The sequence below is a fragment of the Olea europaea genome, chromosome 11, assembly GCF_002742605.1.
Source record: "Olea europaea var. sylvestris chromosome 11, O_europaea_v1, whole genome shotgun sequence".
NCBI classification, from domain to species: Eukaryota; Viridiplantae; Streptophyta; class Magnoliopsida; order Lamiales; family Oleaceae; genus Olea; species Olea europaea.
In genome coordinates this window covers 30808300-30830375 of record NC_036247.1, presented here as the reverse complement: position 1 = coordinate 30830375, position 22076 = coordinate 30808300, and the positions used below count along the sequence as shown (strand labels likewise).

Here is a 22076-nt window from a genome sequence, read left to right as displayed (position 1 = left end):
GACTATACAACAAGTCTCATCATTTACAGTAGATTGTTGACTGGCAAAGTGCCCGGAGTTTTTACCCAGTTGGAACTTCTCCGTGATCATTTTTGATGTTCTTTACTACATTAGTTATTAATCGTGGTATTCAAACTTAGGATAAATTGATTTGGTTGACCTAATTATCTAGAAACAATTAAAAATGACTTACTAATTTTAATTATGTAATTTCGCACGTTGGGTCTAAATATTTGGCTAATTAGAACTTTCAAGTGTTATCAGAGCTTAATTGCAATCCTTGACTCAATCTTGTCTAGATATGTCAATCACATTTTGATCACGACTCTAATGAACATATGGATATTCACGAGGCTTATGACTAACTGTATAAGGAGAGTCTTAAGTTATGTAAGGTTAATAAATCAATTTTTTAAGTAACTAAATAAGCTTGAATTAGAAAAAGAGAGCCTTGTAATTAAACTTGAGGAGTCTACCAAGGGAATGAATGAATTAAAAGTTGAGAAAGAGTTCTTAGAAATTAAGGTTAAAACTCTTATAAATGATCTTGAAAAACCAAATGCCCAACTTCAATCCTTCTCTAACGGATCTAAAAGGATTGATAACATGATAGTTTTGAACAAAATAGATGGGAATAGAGGAGATTTAGAGGGTAATGAAATGAATTTTCATACAACTTCATCTTCTAACAATAAGTTTGTACCTACCTCAAAACCTATGGTTCAAAGCTTGAAACTTAGAGTTGCTCCTAATTTCATCCCCTTCTGTCACCATGTATGGTAAGGTTGGACACATAAGACCTAAGTGTCGTGAGCTCTTGAATAGGAATAAGACAAAAAATATAGGTGTCCGAATATGAAATCACGAGTACAACATAGGTTTCCTCCACCCAAGGTTCAAAATTTGAAATTTAGGATTGTTACTAAATTTATTCACACATGTCATAATTGTGGTGTTTCAGGTCACATTAGACCTAATTGTCGTAAGTCCTTAGTTAGGTACAATAATCAAGATTTAACTACTTGAGTTAGTTTCTTGACTGACCAAGGAAATCACTTAACTAAATTTATACCTAGATTGACTAATATTACATCTTCTTCAAAGAAAATTTGGGTCAAGAAGAGTGAACTCACTAGTCTAAGAGATATTGATAATTGCAATATTCCTCATGTTGTACTTTATGGTAAGAGCATTTGTGTGCTTCATTGATTAGGCATTTAGGTGCACACATCTATATTTTTCATGATACCTATATATTCATGCATACAGATTCACTTATTGTATATTAGGAGTTTTCTTTTTTGCATGTTTGCTTTATTATAAAAATAAAAAAGGGAGATTTTTTTTTGGACATGTTATTTTGCTATCAAGTACTAGAAAGGTTCATGATTGGTAATTAAATTTCTTTTATTTTGTTTAGAACTTGTTAGGAGTACTTGGTATATGTTATTACATGTATCTTATGCATTGTACACATTAGACTCTTGTGAGTAGGTTTTGACCGCATGGTTGAGATTTGGGATGACGCCATTTATGCAGTGAATTGACTTTGAATATGAATGATATTTAACTGGACTGACTTAAAGCTCTACTATATTCTCCTTAAAAGAAAAAGATGACTGAAATTAAAAAAAAATCGAAATATATGAAAAAGTGAGATTCATCTTATACTCTTCTTATGAGCCTATTTGACTCGTGTAATTAAGTTTAGGGAGTTTCTCATAACTTGATGTCCTAAAGTCAATTGATTTGGAGTCATCAACCCAAAACTTGTTACATGGGTCATCTTAGTCCCTTAACATGATTATTACTTATCTTTTCTTTGTTATTCTTGACAAAATGGGGACAGATGTGTATTTATATCAGAGAGTTGATTATATAAGTTAGGGGAAGAATTTTAAAAATTGGACTTTTTTTTTATTGATAGATGACTTAGAGGGAGTCATTTGATACATTTGCTAGAATTTTATTATTAATATAGTGTTGTGTTTTCTCTATATTAATATAAAATTCTATGATTTATTTCTAAGTTTATAATTCACATGTATTGCATGCTTCAGGATTACGCACACTTTATTATATTGTTTTATATAACTTAGTTATATAATTTTAGTTGTTAGTTTCCTCTTACTTTTCACGTGGTATTGTGGTTTCCATGCGTCTCAGGAAACAGGTTGACAAGTTGTTGAAGTGTAATTTGAAAAGTGTCTATTAGGTAGAATGTAGTGAGCTTTTGACTTTAAAATAAATGATTTTGTCACGGAATGCCATAGCGAAAGATTTTTAAGTCCAAATTGTAATTGGCAATTCCTAAGAAAAAATCAATTTCTAGTTGAATTGTATTAGGTGTTTATCGAGTTATAATCAAAATTAAAATAGTTAAGGATTGATAATATAGGTCTTGAAGAAGTCCAAGATGTTAAAGATGTCCAAAAAAATCAAATATGATCAAGAGAATGCAATTAGAAATAAAAAGGGTATCGAAGAGCTGCACAAGTTATGCTCCAAATTGGTAGTCACAACATTACAAAGCACTCTTCACATAGAATACTTTCGAATTTGGAGAATTCTATTTTTAGAAGAATTGTAGCCTTTTGGATCAGATTTATAATGCAATTTGAATGAATTCAATTGAATATCGGGAGAGAAGGTTACGAAGAAAATACTGACGATCGCTCAGCTGCCACTCGCCTGTCGCTAACCTAGAGCTTGAGCAATGGGTCAACATTTAGAGTCTTGTTTTGCTTCAAACACTTGGTTTTTCAATCACTTTTCATCCCAAAACACTTTCCCTTATATATATCCTACCCTATGAAGGTCTAAAAGTGTGTTCAACCATAATTATTCCATAGAGATCAGTCCTTTGAAGATCCAAAAGCATTCTTTGATTTCTAGATTCAACAACCATTGATTATTTGGTCCATAAATTCAACCAAACACTGTTTTGTTGAACAAGTCATATACTTCCACATCCAACCTCAGATCAAAACACAAAAGATCGTTGATTAAACACCAAAACCTACCTTTGCTAACCAGCCTTTAGAGTTATTAGAGTTTTGGGAAGAGGCGTAAGTTCTGGTGCTGTGGAAAGAGATTCGTACTTGGAGATCCATAGAAGATAAACGATACCAAGAGTCGGGAGCTGGTGCAAAGAGCACGCAGTCGAGGAGGGTCTAGGTGATTACGGAAAGAAGGTCAGAGGGGACTAAGATTTAGTCAAATCTGGACTATATTGTAAGTGTTTATAATGGATTGTTCACTGGCAAAGTGCCTGGAGGCTTTACCGAGTTCGGGTTTCTCTGTGATCATTTTTGGTGTCCTTTACTGCATCAGTTATTGATCGTGGTATTCAAATTTAGGATAAATTGACTTGGTTGACCTAACCATCTAGAGACAATTAAAAAGTGTCTTGTCGCTTTTTAATTGTGTAATTCCGCACATTGGGTTTAAATAATTAGCTAATTAGAACTTTCAATTACTGAGACCGGAAAACACTTTGTGTGATCTTGTCTTCCGCTACAATTAAAACACTTATATCTTTTATTTCTTATTTACCACATTCTTATTTTTAACATATCATTTATCCGAAAATTTTGTCTTTAATCATGATTTTCTTCCAAAAATATTCTTAATATGCTTTAACATAAAGGTTAAATATTATTTATTTTTCTTATTTTGAAATACAATGCAATTAAAATATAGTCTAGTTATTAAAAATTGTGATGTGAATATATTTAGCCTTATTGTTTCATATGAATTAATCCAAAGAGCATCAAAAGGGTTAAAAAAGGTATGGAAAAAATTAGAGCATAAAGAAACAGAATTGTAGATTACATGCGCAAATAAAGAGAGATGCGGCAGATTGAAAATGCTTTTGTAGAGTACAACCTTTTTAGAATTCTTAAAGCATGAACATGATACCTTTGTACTACAATCAAACTAAATAAATATATATAAAACCAGTGTTTGTATTTTTGTTCAGTAGTTTTCATAAATATGAAATTTTATGTGGTGACACATGTATTTGAGATAATATTCCTTCTTTTTGCAACTCTTAACTGCCTTCCATTCAGATGCCCGCGTGGCGTGCCTATCCACTATTTTTTTGCACAAATTTTTAGTCATTTTCGTTTCCTTTCTGTCTTTCAGAAGTGACTAAGAGAAGAAATTCCATCCCACCCTCAGCTATGCACTCACTTAAAACATAAACAAAAATCAAACAAAAGTAAAAATTCTAAGTTCTCAGTGGGGAATGATCATCAAGAATTAACTAATGGTGGTCGAATTATTGTACCCGGAGATTCCTGCGAGTGTTGGCATTCCCTTTTTTTAGTGCGAAATGTAAGGGAAGACACAAATGTACAACACAAGATTGTCTCATGTTGTCCACAATAAGCAATTATCGATGAGCTTTCGATAAATGAGGTTGTATTGGGGGTGGGAAGCAACATGAGCCGCTAGACCGGCTCGGCCCACTTGAGAGTTGGCTGACTTGGCTCGCCCCGAGACGAGCTGAGCAGCAAAACACAGATCGGCTCTCACGAATAGGCTCAAAAGTCACAAGCAGCTTGCAGGTCAAGCCATACTTTGATGAAGCAAGCCGACTAAGTGAGCCTGCTGCTAGGCAAGTCGAGAAGTTCAGCTTGACTCGTTTAACAAACTAGATTCTATAGGTACAATGCCATATAAAAATCATCTAATGAATCATCCAGTATAATAACTAAATAAATTAGAAAGGGGACTCATTTAGTTATTTTAATTTTCAACACTCCTCGCGTGCACCGTTTTGATAAACAAGTGAAAATGGGATTATGAATCTAGTCCTTTTGTTTGCTTATATGGACCATGTTGAATAAGGGATTGTCTGATAAAGTTTCTAATAAATATTTTACTGAATTTTAATAAAAGTTGATAAAATGTATGAATGAAAAATTTGTGAATTCCATGAAATATTTTGTTTAAAATAAATTATGTACTTCGACCTCAAATTTTTAGCAATTTTTTAGGCTATTCCAAACACACACTAACTTTACTCAATAAAAGTTAAAATGTAATTGGAGAGAAATATATTTATTTTAAATTTGATATTCTCTTAATTTATTATAAGTTTTAAGTCTCACAAAAAGCGGAGAAAAATAAATTATGACATGTTTATAAGTAATTAAAAAAAATTCCAATATATAATTTTGTAATAGATAATTGGACAATGTGGAAAATTGTATCCACTTGATACTTAACTTCTACTTCTCCTTCTCCTTCAATGACCTTAACTTCTACTTCCCCTTCAGATTACTAGCTGATTTTCAATACTATTACAATTTCCCATGGTTGTTTTATTGTAAGGTTCTAGTGTTGATTATTTTACCATTTATCCTTATCTCAAAAATGATTTAATGGTGATACTAGTACACTTGGAGCTTATAGCATGAATCACGTATTGAAGTTAATTGTAGAGCATAATCCTGTGGAGAATTAAATTCCATTTGATAATAAGATATTTCATTTAAATTCCTTTATGTTGACCTATGGTTGACTCCTTTCTTGATTATCACAAACAAATTGAATTCATTTGTAACAAATTGTATTCGAATGTTGATAGAGAATGCTGCAAACAAAACTTGAAGAGGCAAAGTTCAAAACAAGGCAACGATCGACATGAAGTAAAATTGACGTTGTGAAAATTGTTATTGAAATGAAAGCACAAGTCTAGCATGCACGACATGACGAAAAACCTTATTGAAGATTATAGACTTAGATGTTTTAATCTCATATGTAAAGATAATATGCTTCAATTTTTTTGCAATGAATCTTAAAAAGCTCGAGTGTCGATTTTATATTCATGAAAAATTATTTCATCAAATACTTAAACAAGATATTTTTCAAAATAACAAATTCAATCTTACATTATAAAGTGCTACTTATCTTGAAAAATTCTGGTTATAAACGTTCTTCAAAGTACTATCTTGGTCAAAATCATTGGAAAATTTGTTCACAAGTGAAACTACTGTAGCAGACGTCCGGTAAATCAATGGTTAAATTTTTTAATTGTTTTGAAACACAACAGCTAGTGAATGGTCCGGTATGATAATGGGCGTCCGGTATGACTCGTCCGATAGGATAGATTTTCTGACGATTTTACAGCTATAAATACTCCAACCCCTTGCATTCATATCCTCATTTCTAAGAGCATTAAATTGAGATACTTTTGAGCTTTAACTTTTGTTCTGTACTCTTTATTTGTCTTTATAAGCTCATTTACTTTTGAAAACTTTTGATTGAATTTACTTTTGAAAATCATTTCATTTGTCAAAGTTTTTCAAACCTTACACTTGAACTTCATTCATTGCTATTCATTAAAGTGTTTACCAACTTCTCTCCTTTGTACACAACTTTGAATATAAGTTTATTGTGGGAGAATATTTATTTTATAAAGTTTACTATTGATTGAATTGTGGGTCTTGTTGAGGTTCCGTAAAGCTCAACATCGTAAAAGGATCGTTGCTTCTTCATTGTAAGTTACCAGAAGCATTGTAAAGGGCCGATTGCACCACAAATCAATCAATTTTAGTATAAAAAGTCTTGCTCATGACAGAGAGCTTGGTAACAGGGGATGTAGAACATTGATTAGATCGAACCTCTATAACATATCGTTTGCACCTTCTTTTCCCTTCCTCTTGTTATTTTTGTGTTATCTTGCTTGCTTATTGTCTTATTTGTTAATTGGTTAAATTTACATTTATTTTCGAAAAAGTTTTAGATAAACAATTCACCCCCTCTTGGTTAGTCGTTCTTGGGCTTTCAATTGGTATCAGAGTAAGGTACTCACCTTCAAAAGATTTTACAATCTTGAGTAATGGTTAACCAAGTTTTTCAAAATCTCTAGGAACACTCCACAAACTGACCCCATTCTTTGACAGGACACATTATAATTATTGAAAGGCTAGAATGATGATATATGTGCAATCTATTGATTCTAATATTTGAGAAGTTATTGAATACGGTCCATATGTTCTTGCCAAGACTATTAAAATAGATGGTAGACTAGATCAAACTTTATCCAAATCTAGGGAAGAGTATGATGGTGAAGATAAGAGAAAATTATCTTTAAATGCCAAGACTAAAAATTTACTTTATTTTGCACTAGATAGAAATGAATTTAATCGAATAAGCACATGTGAATTGGCATACATTATTTGGCATGCACTTGAAGTTACTCATGTTGGCACAAGTAAAGTTAAGGAAACAAAAATAAATTTGATTGTTAAAAATTTTGAAAATTTCTTCATAAAACGAGATGAGTCTATTGTTGATATGATTACAGGCTTCACCGATATTGTAAATGGTCTTAAAGGTTTTGATCTTAAATTTACTAACGGTAAACTTGTTAGCAAAATGCTTAGATCCTTATCGGAAAAATGGATTGAGGATGTTGATCGAGAATACCAAGGATATAAATACATTTCCTTTGGAAAAGCTTTACTACACATTAATAACTTATAAGCTAAATAATGCCGAAAATAAGGAGAAGAAAAGAAAGAGCAAGAAGGAATCAAAGGAGCCGCCCAAACGACAAATTTCCTTAAAATTGGAAATTGAAGAAAGAACGTCAAAAGAAAACATGAGCGATGAAGAGTTCAATGACTTGGTTCTTCTCGTCAAGAAATGGAGAGGTCTTCATAATAATCGAAGATTTCAAAAGAAGGAGAAAAAGGGTGAAGAAAGAAGCAAAAAGATTATTTGCTATGATTGTGATAAGCCGGTCCATAAGAGAACCAAGTGCCCGAACAAAAAGAAAAATTTCAAGAAAAATGCACTCCAAACCACATGGGATGATAGCGATGATGAAGAACAAAATAGGAACGATAGTTAAGATGAGTAGCTAATATTTGCTTCATGGCAATCAAAGATGAGGTATGTTTAAATGAAAAATGCTCTTATGATGAGCTTTCTAATTCATATGATGAAATGTTCGAAAATTTTGAAAAAGTTGCCATGAATAATGGTATTCTTAAAAAGAAAAATTCATTGTTAAAAGAAGAAATAAAGAAAATTTCGAAAAAGCTTGATCATGATTTTGTAGTAAAGAAAAACATTGCTTTAAAAGAAAAAGTGGATGATTTAAAGAAAATTATTCATAAATTCACCTAGGGTAAGAAAATTTTGATTTAATGCTCAGGAGTCAAAATGCGTTTTTGATAAAGAGAGAATTACATATAAACCCTCTTTAAAGCAAAAATCTCTCTAAAATATGTTCATCAAAGCCTCAAACACTACATGTAGTTTTTGTAACAAAAGTGAACATGTAGCCTTTAATTGTGTAGCTAAAAAAGCTATTTTTGAAAACAAGCATAAGTGGATTCGAGAGTCCACTAACACTGATAAGTGCATTTTTATGCACTTGTTTAATACACAAACATGATCAAATTACGAGCAAAGTATTTGAATTATGGCTTAAATTCATTTAATTCTTGGATTGTAGGGTATATTGATGAACATGGTGGAATTCACGAGAAAAATAAGCGAAAAAGACCAAAATGAATCAAATTGAAAGTTCAGGGACCAAAATGCAAATCTCCAAAAGATGAACCAAAGGAGCAATCAAAGATTTGATCGAGGCAAGTACCAATTGGAGATTAACATTGATCGATGGAATGAAAAGAAGGAAGAAACGAGGCCAAGATTGTAGAAAAGAAATTTCAATGACTAAAATCAACATTGTGGAAAAAGAGACACCTATGCGGTCGCATAGGTACCATCCGAAACTAAAATTCCAAATTTTTTTAGCCTATGCGAAAGGGAGGATCGTTTTTGCAGTTTTCGTTTTGCATTAAAATTCTTTTGAAACTCAATGGGAACGCGATATAAAAGCTTATACTCATCGGAATTAGGGCGAGAACGCATTGGAGGAGAACAAAACACTTCTTGGAGATTAAATTAAGGGAGATCAACAAGGGATTTCATGAAGAACATCAAGATTTCACTCAATTTCAATACCCAGTGATGTTTTATTTTCAAGAATTCATGTATTACTTTAGTTTCTCCATGTTAGGCTAAGTTTTCTTATACTAAGAGATCGTTATATATATATATATATATGTATCATAGAAATATAGGGTGGTGATATGTAAGAACAGGTTCTACTTTGCTCGAGAGAGTATGTTGAATAAATTTAGAGGCATTGATTCTTCAATAATCAAATTGTATTGTCGTCTTGTGAAATTAGGGTTTCAAGTGAACATTACATAGGAATTCGTGATTCTAGTGCTGTCCAATTTAATTGAATACAATCAATTTTGCGTTCCCATCATCACATTACAATTAATTTTATTTAGGCACATCATTTTGCATATTTATTTAATAATCATTTTAGCAAAATTAGGGTTTTCAAAAATTAGGGTTTCCACTAAATTAGGGTTTTTTTTAGGTTAAAGTCCATTTGATAAATTCGTTTCGGTTAAGGCTAACGTAGATAAAATTGAACTGTTCGATCTCTGTAGGACGACATTCAGAACTTAATATTCCACTTTATTAGTTATTAACGAATCGTACACTTGCGGTAGTTTTAAATTAAAAGAAATAATTTTGTGAACAAGTTTTTAGCGTCATTTCCGGGATTGAATGTTTGTTTAATTTTATTTATATTGGCACTAATTCGAACATCCATATTTGAAATTTTTATTATTTTGTCTTGTTTCATTTCACTTTTTTTTTTTAATTTCTTTTTGAATTGTTTTATTCATTGTTTCATTTTAGTATCTAAGCATTCCTATTGACTCTACTCACAGATTTGCATGTTAAGGTCTGCTAAAGGAGAATTGATTACAGCTGATCCAAAAATCGAACGAACTCTACATCGAGCAGCAAGAAAATAGAGAGGCACAGCAACAAATGGCTAACGTACAGAACAATCCAATTTTTCAGGCCAATAAATAAGGGATAACGGATTAAGGAAATATGCTCGTAGGAGATTTCATGACCCCACAGATAATTCAAAGCTAGTCAATCCACCGTTTAGACAGCCTAACTTCCAATTGAAGACCAACGTGATACAACTATTTCAAAATGGGCATCAATTCTATCGAAGGGCTGAAGAGAATCCATACACTCACGTCTCTCATTTTTGGAGATGTGCCACCACTTCAGATATCAAGGAATCTCAAACGATGCAATCAGATTAAGGTTGTTCCCACATACACTGCATGACAAGGCAATTGAATGGCTAGATTCGCAACCAATTGCAAGCATCACTACATGGAATGATCTAGCTCTAAAATTCTGCACCAAGTTCTTCCTGCCCGCCAAGATTGCAAAGCTCAAGCATGATATATCTATTTTCCGTCAAGGCGAGTCAGAGAACTTTGATGAAGCCTGGAATAAGTTCAAGAATATTTTGCGAAAGTGTCCACGTCATGGGATTAGCAAGGGACTCCATGTCCAATACTTTTATGCGGGATTGCTTCCAGCCTTCAAGAGCATGGTTGACTCGTCTTCAAAGGGATCACTATCCACAAAGATAATTGATGAAGCATTGAAACTTTTTGAGACTATGGCTACTACATCAGCAATGTGGACATCGGAACTAGCAGTTCAGAAGAAGACACCGGGGGTTTATGAAGTACATGTTTACTCTACCTCGTCTGCAAAAATTGACTCATTATTTCACAAGGTGGAAAACATGTCACAATCATCCAATGTAGCACAGTCAAAGAAGACCAGTTGTGAGAAATGTGGAGCCGAACATGTAACAGCAGAATGTCCACTCTTGGCACAAGGAGCAGAGCAGACAGATTTTGCTCAATGGGGACAGCGTCAGCAGAATAATACATTTGGAGAAACATACAATTTGAGTTGGAAAAAGCACCCGAATTTCTCTTGGAGCAATCAAAACCATAATAGGCCACAAGGTAAGTATCAGCAGCCAGAGAAAAAGCCTCAATTGGAAGAGATGTTCGATAAATTTATGGAGAAGACCAACCAGTAGATGGAGGCTAATAATCAATTCACAAGAAAAACCAAGGCCATTCTTCAAGACCAGAATACTGCCATTAAAAATCTAGAGACTTAAGTGGGATAGATGGTAGTTGCTTTGACTCGTAGAGCACTAGACAGCTTACTAAGTAACACAGAAATAAATTCGAAAGAACATGCTAAGGCAATTACAACTCAAAGTGGAAAACAACTACTTGAAATACATGTAAAAAGGTCGGGTGTAAATGAAGAAACAAAATCTCCTACGATAGAAGAGCCTAGAGAGCATGACGAGTAGATAAAGGAATCTAACCCAGCTGAAAAACCAGGCAAATCACAGGATAAAGCAACCTTTAACCCTCATGAGCCTCCCATACCTTTTCCACAGAGGCTAAAGAAGTAGAAGTTGGAGCAACAATACAAGAAATTTCTCGAAGTCTTCAAGAAGCTCCACATCAATATCCAACTCGTCGATACGCTATTTCAGATGCCTAGCTATGCAAAGTTCTTGAAGGACATACTATCAAATAAATGCAAGCTAGGAGACCATGAGACAGTGATGCTAACAGAGGAGTGCAACGCTAGAATTCAAAAAAAGCTTCCGCCGAAATTGAAAGATCCAGGGAGTTTTATTGTCCCTTACACTATTGGTGAAATTTACTTTGATAAAGTTTTTTGTGATCTTGATGCAAGTATTAATTTAATGGCTCTATCTGTTTTCAGGAAACTTGGCTTGGAAGAGGCTAAGGCAAGTACAATGACACTGTAGCTAGCTGGTCGGTCATTGACACATCCCAGGAGAATAATAGAGAACATGCTTGCACTACACCAAAAAAAGGTTTTTGCAACGGCTAAAAAATGCTGCAAAAGACCTTTTGCAGCGTTTTACCGTTTGTTGCAAAGGTCAATGTTGCCATTGAAAGAAGACTTTTTACAGCATTTATTCAACGTTGCAAAAGCTAGTCTTTTGCAATGTTGTTTAAACGTCGCCGTAGTTTTTTTTTTTTTTACACCAATTTATATTAATTGATTTGCAAAATTGAAAATGACAATTGTGAACAAATTTTGGAATTGCATAAAAATTGATAATTTCATTACAAATTTTTGAATCAATACACTTGAACATAAAACAACACCACCTAAAAAAAATAAAAAAAAATAAAAAAATAAAAAAAATTGGACAATCACTACCTACAAAAATAATATACAAAAAGGCCTTCGTACAAAAATTTAATAACCTCTTCCACAATTAATATACAAAAAATAATAATAATAAAAATAAAAATTGAACACTCACTACCTACAAAAATTTGAGTAGACAATCCAAATTCCACCATGTAATTTGCAAATTGCATCATTCCTACCCCTCGGCCACTGCAGTTGAACCAGATCCATCAATCCAGTTGCCACAGAATAGATCCATTTGCTTAACCATGCTTGCAACCAATTACCCAAGCAGCTTTCTTGTAAGTTCTCTCTTATTATTTTTTCTTACAAGCGATTCTTGAAACTATAGTCTGATAAACAGGATATGATATAGATGCGACAATCAGACTTGTACAGTCCCTATATCTTGAGAACCACGAAGAATGAACCCATTTGTAAAGTTAGAAATAAATATGAAAGGAATTTTTATAAGTTAAATGCACAAGTAACATAAGCCAACATCAACCTGGAAATTATTGTTTACTAAACAAACCCTCAAATTTTTATTTTTATTTTTTATGCAGTAACGCAAAAAGCCATGAGTAAACGCTCACGAGAAAAGAGAATGAAAAAATGGGACAAAGGAAAAGATATTGCTCATTGGTACACCAAAAAGAAGAGGAAGCTGGACATTACAAACATGACCATCTGAAAAAAAATGATTGGACAATAAATGATTGGAATTCATAATAATTCTTGAACATTTGAAAACATAAAGCAAAACAGAAACTAAGACAATGTAAACACTATGAACGTTTTTGAACAGCACATCACAATAACACAAATCAAATTACATCACATACAATGAAAATGAATGCCAAACATGACCATCAAAAGCTACAATTTTACAGGCAACTGCTATAGGTAAAAGAAGAAGAAAGAAGCATTAGAAAAGGGGAAATAGAAGAATGCGTCATCAAAATAGAACTGACTATTATTGAGACTACTACTTCCTTTTCCATCTAAGATAAGCCATCAAAAGAGTCACTCATGCAAACCAAGAACAATAAGATAGAACAAGGGTAAGGTTTCAATATATTCCATCAAGAGAAAAGTTAACATGGAGCGGTAGATAGTTTCCCTGTGTGCCAGCACTTTTAAATCACTACCATTTACTCTCTCTGATTGAGACATATTTGAGTTCCCAAAACAATCTTCTCTAAATCATTAATATAGTAATTGACAAGTGATATGATTGCTCCTACAACCATGACAAGTCATATGATCGCTCCTTTCTCCATGGGAAAACTATTATTGAGTACATATCAGAAGAATGAAGGATTTTACATAACAGAGAAATAGTAGTCCAATGACAAGCCAAAACAAGATGTGATACTTTGTGATATGTATTACATATAAAGTCCCAAAGTTACTGGTATGATCTCTAAGTATGGTCTCAAAGGGATAATCCTAGTCTTTAGAGAAGAAGGTCCCCTCCTCCAAACTTCCAGTTCAATTATTAACTCCAGAAAGCCTATGATAAAAGTCTGAGTTTTATGTTAGAAGCACAAGCCATTCCACAGTATTCAAGCTCAATCCTTCAACCTTCATACTGTAGGTGAAACACCAAAATCGGCATTAAAATTATAATTTTAATGAAATCATATATGGTTAGTTGCACAACAAGCAATCCGATCGATATAGATAATATTTTATTTTGTAGTAACCATAGCTAAAAAGCCAACACAATCGAGTAATTTGCCAGCTCCTAGGCTAGAATTCCTCACTCTAAATTTCCCGAATGGTGCCCTCAATTTATCATCCATTCATCCTCAACACAACTACAAATTCGGGATTTCATTTCCAAATAAATAGTGCTCTTTCACAGCCAATTCTAAGAAATGCACAAAATAAAAACAGTAGTGAAAGCATATTTTCAAAGCTAACTCAGTTACAACAAATAAATTATCGATTAATTGACAAATCTTGTGAAAAATTAGGAGCTAGAAAAAGAAAATTCAAGAACCCAAAAACTTGCCCTTTTAAATGGGATTCAAAGAATGAACAAGAAAATTAAATTTTAGATAGAACTTGAGTACAGTTTAGGAATCAGAATCAAGGGGCTTTACCTTCTTCTTCTTCCGTTGTCGAATCATTGGTGGAAATGTAGACTCGAAGGACTGCTGTCGGCTGCCGTGTCTTGCGAAGTTCAAGGGCTCGAAGGTGCTACGTCTAGGGCTCGAACGTAGGAGGCCGGTGGTCAGTGGTGGAAGGCGACGAGATAGAAAGGAGAGACAAGCTGCATCGTTCATGTGGGAGTAAAACTCGTGGTTTGAGTATTACCTCTACCTATTTTACTCTTAGTCTCATCCATTAATGGCCAAAAAGAAAAGGTTTTCACAACGTTTAATAAACGTTGCCAAAGACCAATTTTTGGCAACGTTTATAAATGTTGCGAAAGATAAAACTTTTTTGCAACGTTCATATAAATGTTGCAAAAGACGGCTTTTGGGAACGCTTTATAAACATTGCCAATGATAGAATTTATATTAACGTTGCAAAAGACAGCTTTTGGCAATGTTTATAAAACGTTGCCAAAGATAGATTTTTGAAATGTTTTATAAATGTTGCCAAAGATAACTTTTTGCAACGTTTTATAAACGTTGCGAAAGATAAAACTTTTTGCAACACTAAGTAAACATTGCAAAAAGGAGACATTAGCAACATTTACTTAAAAAAGTTTGCCAAAGCTCAATTATATTAAGCAATAGCAACATTCATATATTTGAATGTTGCGATTGACTCATTTAGCAACATTTAATTAACGAATGTTGCCTTTTGCATGTTGCAAAAAGCCATTTTTGTTGTAGTGTTGTCAAGGTTGGAAAATTTATATTCCCTACGAATTTCCTAATATTGGACATGAAAGAGGACAAGAACATCCCATTGATACTCGGTAGACCCTTCTTGGCAACAGAGAGAGCTTTGATCGATGTTCAGAATGGGCAATTGATTTTGAGACTGGTAGAAGAGCAGGTCTCGTTTAATGTATTCAAGGCAATGAAACTACCTACAGAATCAGATAATTGTTTTCAGATCGACGTGATTGACAAGGTGGTTCAAGACTTATTTTTGCTACACAATCCATCATATGCTTATGAAGCTTACATTGCACACTCTCAATCAACACAATCCGACTCAGTGGAGATGGAAACATGTGCACAGTTTTTGGATACCAACCTACCTTACACATGCAGAAGGCATTTTGAGGAACTTGGGACAGGAACCACGAACCCACTACCATCTATTCAGTAGCCACCGAAATTAGAACTCAACCAGCTGTCGCCACATCTCAAATATGCATACTTGGGGGAGTCTTGTACACTTTCAATCATCATCTCAAACACAATCAGTGAAGTGGAAGAGGAAACTGCTTAGGATACTCAGGAAAAATAAAATAGCAATTAGATGGACTATAGCAAATATCAAAGGGATCAGCCCTTCACCGTGTATGCAAAAGATTCTCATGGAAGAGAATTTTCGGCCAACCATAGAAAGTCAAAGGAGGTTGAACCCCAATATGAAGGAAGTAGTCAAAGCAGAGGTCCTTAAACTTCTAGATGTTGAAATCATATATCTGATATCAGACAGTGCATGGACTAGCCCAGTTCAGGTAGTACCAAAGAAACGTGGAATCACAGTGGTGTCAAATGAGAAGAACGAGCTGATACCGACCAGAACAGTGATGGGATGGAGGGTTTGCATAGATTATTGCAAACTCAATGTAACTACAAGGAAAGATCACTTTTCCCTTCCGTTTATTGATCAAATGTTGGAGAGATTGGCAGGCCACTCACATTACTATTTCCTCGACGGGTATTCAGGTTACAATCAAATACCAATGGCACCAAATGATCAAGCGAAAACAACCTTCACTTGCCCTTATGGTACTTTCGCATATTGCATGATGTCTTAGGCCTTTGCAACGCCCCTACAACATTTCAGAGGTACATGATGGCTATTTTCTCAGACATGATAGAAAAGTTTATAGAAAATTCATGGATGATTTCTCAGTCTTTGGGTCTTCATTTGATGAGTGTTTGGAACATTTGAATCTGGTATTACAAAGATACAGGGAAATAAATTTGGTATTGAACCAGGAGAAATGCCACTTCATGGTGCAGAAAGGGATTGTACTTAGGCATCAGGTTTCAACAAAAGGAATTGAGGTAGATAAAGAAAAAATTCAGGTTATTGAGAAGCTACCACCGCCAACATCAGTTAAGGGGGTTCGTAGTTTCTTGGGACATGTTGGATTCTACAGAAGATTTATTAAAGATTTTGTAAAAATTACTAAGGCTCTATGCAACCTGTTGGTGAAAGGCGTGCCATTTGACTTTAATGAGGAATGCCCGACAACTTTCAACACTTTAAAGGAGAAACTCACATCAACACCGATAATTGTAGCATCTGTTTGGAAATTACCATTTGAATTAATGTGTGATGCCAGTGATCATGCCGTGGGTGTCGTACTGGGACAGCCAAGAAACAAGGTTTTTCACGTGATTTACTATGCAAGCAAAACATTAAATCATGCCCAGATCAACTGTGCAACCACTGAGAAGGAGCTCTTGGCCATAGTTTATGCATTCGAAAAATTCAGGTCATATTTTGGGGGGTCCAAGGTCAAAATCTACACAGATCACTCTGCACTGAAATATTTGATGACAAAGAAGGATGCTAAGCCGAGACTAATCTGTTGGGTATTAGTACTGTAAGAATTCGACATTGAAATTAGGGACAAAAAGGGCAATGAAAATGTAGTGGCAAATTACCTATCTCAATTGAAGCCGGGAAAGACAGACGAATCAACGGATATCAATGAGATTTTCCCGGACGAGCAAATGTTAAGTGTGGAAGAAGTACCCTGGTATGCTGATATTGTAAACTATTTAGCTAAGTCTATTCCACCGCCAGATTACTCGAGTCACTAGAGGAAAAGTTCTTTGCCGAATTGTAGTACTATTTTTGGGAAAATCCCATACTCTATAGGGTACGGGCCGATCAAATTGTGCGAATGTGCATGCCTGAAAATGAAGTACCCGAGATTCTTGAGCATTGTCATTCATTTGCCTATGCGGGGCACTTAGGATCTTCTAAGACTGCTGCGAAAATTTTACAATCGAGCTTTTATTGGCCTACATTGTTTAGAGACGCCTTTGAGTATGTCAAGAGGTGGGATAGATGCCAACGCACTGGGAATATCTCAATAAGGAATCAGATGCCACTTAACAACATATTGGAAGTTGAGGTATTTGACGTCCAGGGAATTGACTTTATGGGAACTTTTCTCCCATCGTTCTCAAATTAGTATATCCTGGTAGTAGTTGACTATGTGTCAAAAATGGGTGGAAGCAGTTGCATTGCCAGCAAACGAAGCAAAGGTGGTGATTAGGTTCTTGAAAAAACACATCTTCACTAGATATGGCACACCGCGGGCAATAATCAGTGATGGGGGCAAATACTTCTGCAATCGCCAATTTGAGCAATTATTAAGTAAGTATGGGGTTAAACGCCATGTAGTAACTCCATATCATCCACAGACCAGTGGGCAAGTTGAAGTGTTTGATCGGTAGTTGAAGAGAATATTAGAGGTTACAGCGAATTCCTCTCAAAAGGATTGGTCTAAAAAGTTGGACGATGCATTGTGGGCATACAGGACAACATTTAAGACATCGATAGGCATGTCTTCATTACGCCTAGTCTTTGGAAAAGCGTGCCACCTCCCACTAAAGATAAAACATCAAGCATATTGGGCTATGAAATAGTTAAACATGAATTTGAAGGCCGTCGGTGTAAAGCGTTTATTGTAACTCGATAAGTTAGATGAATTCAGGATGGAAGCATATGAAAACTCAAAGCTTATTAAAGAACGCACCAAAAAGTGGCATGATTTACATATTCAGAGGCGAGAGTTCGAAGTGGGGCAGAAAGTTCTATTATATAACTCGAGACTCAAGTTTTTCCTTGGAAAATTAAGGTCAAGGTGGTCAGGCTCTTACACTGTCACTAAAGTTTTGCCATATGGAGTCATATAGGTTAGCCATGAAACAAATGAACATTCACAGTTAATGGGCAAAGGCTGAAACACTATTGGGATGGTTACTTCTCCAAGCAAAAGTCCACCGTTCAACTCGAGATGCCTAATTGAAGCAGAAGTGGAAAAGTCGAGCTATCGACCATAAACTAGGGCTGAGTGGGAGGCAACACACTATATCCTTTTAGTTTATTTTATTTTGCTTTCTGCATTAGCTTAGGAATTTTTCAATTTCACATTTTACACTTTTAGTCAGTAGGTTATTGATCATCTATGCATGTCAAAAGAGACTAAGCACTATCCACACGAGTCCCTAGGCATTGAGCTCGAGTTAAGATTGGTTGAAGTTGTTGTTGGGTGATTGGGTGTAACATTCACGGATTTCAAGGTACATAGTCATTTTTCGTAAAATCTTAGAGAGTGTGGTTTAAATTCAATTCAAAAAAATTTTTTTGATGTTACGTCCATTGGCCAAGACATACCCCATGTGGGTTAAAATATTTTCAAAATTTTTGGGCATGTGAGAAGCCAGGTCAAATTTACAAATCGAAAACAAAAAAAAATAAAATTGGGAGAATGTAAGTTGAGTTGTGTTTTTGGGAATTAAGGGTATTGGTACATTTTCATATTCATTTATTATTTAAAAAAATTAAGTTGTTAACTTACACAAACACACCCTCCCTCACACACACGACACACACCCAACACATGGCCCTCTCTATCTCAAACTCTCAAACACAAGAAACTCACACACCAACACACAAATCAACACACACAACAACAATTCACCACACAAATCATCACACTATCAAGCATCCAAATGGCCAAGGGTAACTAATTCACCCACATTCACACCAAGTTCAAGGTAGAAGTCTCTAAGCCCTAATTTTTCAACTTCAAATTTGGAGGTTTTAGTAATCTTATTTTCCAACAATTGGTGAAGATTGAGTGTTGTGTTATGTTTGTGATTGATGTGTGAAAGTGGAAGCTAGTTTAGAAAGCCTCATATACTAAAGTTGTGAAAATGCACACAATGTGTTCGATAAATTGCCTAAGAGATGAGTTCTATGGAATTTTATAAACTTTGCTTTTGTCATGCATTACAATTGATGTGAGTAGCATTTGGGTGATGAGTTATGCAGGAAAGAATTTGGAAAACATAAAACCCCAAATTGCATACACGTAGGCACGACATGTCGAGGTCACGACACCCTACGTCACCTACTTGGCCCCTCATTTACCTCACCAAACAACCTCCAATCAACTTAAAATTTGAGTATGTGCTAGACCACATTGAATACTTCCATATGCCTGGAGATGGCCTGGAAAAATTTTGATATTTCTCAGTGATGCCCGTGGTGAAAGTGCGCACTCGGTCATGGGTCAAATTTTCATAAAATCCATGTTTGGGCCTAAATATGTTAGTTTCCTTATTGGTGGAATATTTTTACTATTTTTAACATCATGTCTTGAATGTTGCATACCAATGTGTTATACATGCATCTCGAAGTAAGTTTGGGGGATTCGTGCGTCATAGTCGACTTTCTTGTTTTTTCTTCATGCCTATTTCATTGCACGCTTTGGGTTTGACATTGAAAATTTTACTCCTGCAGGATGCCGCCAAAAAGAACTTCTAAAAGAAAAGAAAAGGCTGGAACATCATCTGGGATGGCACGTACTCGAGAGCTAGAAAGGTGCTTACAAAGATTCCTGAACCCTGAAACAGTAGCCCAGTATTCCAATGTTGTAAGTCGACGAGCACTAATCCTAGAGCATTGTAAAAAGGATGATTTCCTTGGCTTTGAATTAGCCACGTTGGTCGAGCAATGTGATGGGAGAAAATAGTAGAGCAACCACAACCTGTGTATGAAAATTTGTTTGTAGAGTTCTATGCAAAATTCAATGCAGATATTGATACTCTGGGCTCCAACCATTTACATCAGACATGGGTTAGGTGACAGTGGATCATGTTATCACTAGAGGTTATCCGTGACTATTACTAGCTCACGTGGAGCAAAATAACCCTTATCTCGAGCAAGTTTAACTGGAACGAAGTGGCAAAGGTCCTACTAGGATGAGAGAATGCTTGGCCACTCTAAACAACCGAATGGCATCGAATTGAGCTAACACCATCAATAACTATCATGTGGCTATTTATGTGCCAAAATATCGAGCCAAAGTCACATAGAACAACATTCACAGATCCCACAATCGGTTTTATCTATCACTTGGTTCGGAGAAATAAGATTGACCTTGCCATGCTCTGCTATAACGAGATACACAATTTGGGAACTTTAGGAGATAGGCACAGTTCTCTAATTTTTCCCAGCCTCATCAGTAGAATATGCAAAGCAGAAAGTGTCACTAACCTACCAAGGAAAGTGCCTGCTAAACCTAGTTCCCCTATAAAGCGCACTACACTAGAGGCTCAGGACAGAGCCAAGATAAAGCACGGGGAGAAGGAAGAAAATGAGTGGCGTAAGCAACAACAGGCTATAGGAGGACAAGCAGCTGCAGATGAAGAGATGCCACAGGCTCCTTCACCACCAATGGGAGTTGATACACAGTTATTGCGTCAGCCATTTGCGACTCTCATGGGGACCAACCGTGACATATAGGGTATCCAGCAAGCTCTAGAGGCTTTGACAACAAACATACAAACAACTCTACGAGATATCAGTACCGTCTAAACCATGGCACAAACTGCTTACCAAGAAGCCCGATCAGCTAGAAGGGAGATGAAGACTATGAATGAACAGCTGAGTGTGTATGTGGGCAGAGTGCATGGCATACAGATAAGGGTAAATGACACTTGGGAAAGAATACGGAACAGGATGAAGAAACTAGAGCACAGAGTAACATGATAAGAGTTGTGCCAGCATAGCAAGTCCAGCAGTCTAACCTATTATGGTAGATCTTGGCCCATTTCTCGCCTCTACCAAGAAAAGACACTGTAGGACCCAGTTTTCAGTCACCACCACCACAATGATCAGGGGAGTCTTGTTTAACTCATTTTGTTATTTCTAATTAGCACTTGCCCTCCAAATTATGCCTTTTTAAAACTTTTACTTTTCACTTTGAGGGTAAAGTACTGTATAAGTTTGGAGATGGTGGCACATTTTGGACACTAAACTGTCGGCATGTAATATGTTTTTGAGTCTATCACATTCCATCAACACATTAGCATACTATTTACATATTGTGTGTTTGGTGAGTTATTATAGGACTCTATTCAATATGTAGTGTTAAGTTCATTGCATGCTTGTGTGGGCTTGATAGCTTTGCCGGCTGTGATGTGATCATTGGACTCGTATAATACGATGCTGAATATATTAACTGATACTTGCTAGTGAAGTACATGATATTAGTTAACACACACTCATGGTTGACATATTGAGTTAGTGATTGAGGTTTACAATGCAAGGCGCAAAAAGATTGATAACCCTCTACTGAATGAAATAGTAAACCATCTTAAGACAATTTGGAGATGGTTTAACAATCATAGGAAAACATTGAGATAATTAGGGGCTTCGTGCATGAATTTTGTTGTGTGGGTTGCCTAGACAGCTGAAGTGAAGACTAGGTGAAAGTCTTAAATTGGGGTTGATTTTAGAGACCTAATATCTAGAAAAACAATAAAGGACATTAATTTAGGTTATAAACACAAGAAACCTTTTTCCATGCCTTTATGACTTGAGCAAGTAAGCTTGTAAGGATACTTTGAAATCTGGTGCCCTAAAGCCAACTAGTTTGGGAGTCACCGATCCAAAGCTCGCTACAAGGGTCATATAGAAAGCAAGATGGGAAGAGGTTAATAAAAAGTCATCTGATCGCGCTTGTATAGCTCGAGTGAATAAGCCTGCAA

General features: G+C 35.3%; 2 protein-coding genes across 2 annotated transcripts; both read left to right on the top strand.

Moving 5' to 3' along the window:
* The first annotated feature begins 10126 nt into the window (after window positions 1–10126).
* Window positions 10127–10981, top strand: LOC111404706. Its single transcript, XM_023033473.1, has one exon. The coding sequence runs from the start codon at window positions 10127–10129 to the stop codon at window positions 10979–10981; it is 855 nt and encodes a 284-aa protein (XP_022889241.1).
* Window positions 10982–11455: 474 nt separating this feature from the next.
* On the top strand, window positions 11456–13140 carry LOC111404705. The gene is made up of 3 exons (XM_023033472.1): window positions 11456–11720; window positions 12349–12434; window positions 13039–13140. Exons 1-3 carry the CDS (start codon window positions 11456–11458, stop codon window positions 13138–13140), a joined length of 453 nt encoding a protein of 150 aa, XP_022889240.1.
* The last annotated feature ends 8936 nt before the right edge of the window (window positions 13141–22076 follow it).

Coding starts and splice junctions, on each gene's coding strand:
- LOC111404706 (XM_023033473.1), top strand. CDS start 10,127: ATGTGCCACCACTTCAGATATCAAGGAATCTCAAACGATGCAATCAGA.
- LOC111404705 (XM_023033472.1), top strand. CDS start 11,456: ATGCCTAGCTATGCAAAGTTCTTGAAGGACATACTATCAAATAAATGC. Junction 11,721..12,348: donor CTTGGAAGAGGCTAAGGCAA/GTACAATGACAC, acceptor CGGCCACTGCAG/TTGAACCAGATCCATCAATC. Junction 12,435..13,038: donor ATTACCCAAGCAGCTTTCTT/GTAAGTTCTCTC, acceptor CAACTGCTATAG/GTAAAAGAAGAAGAAAGAAG.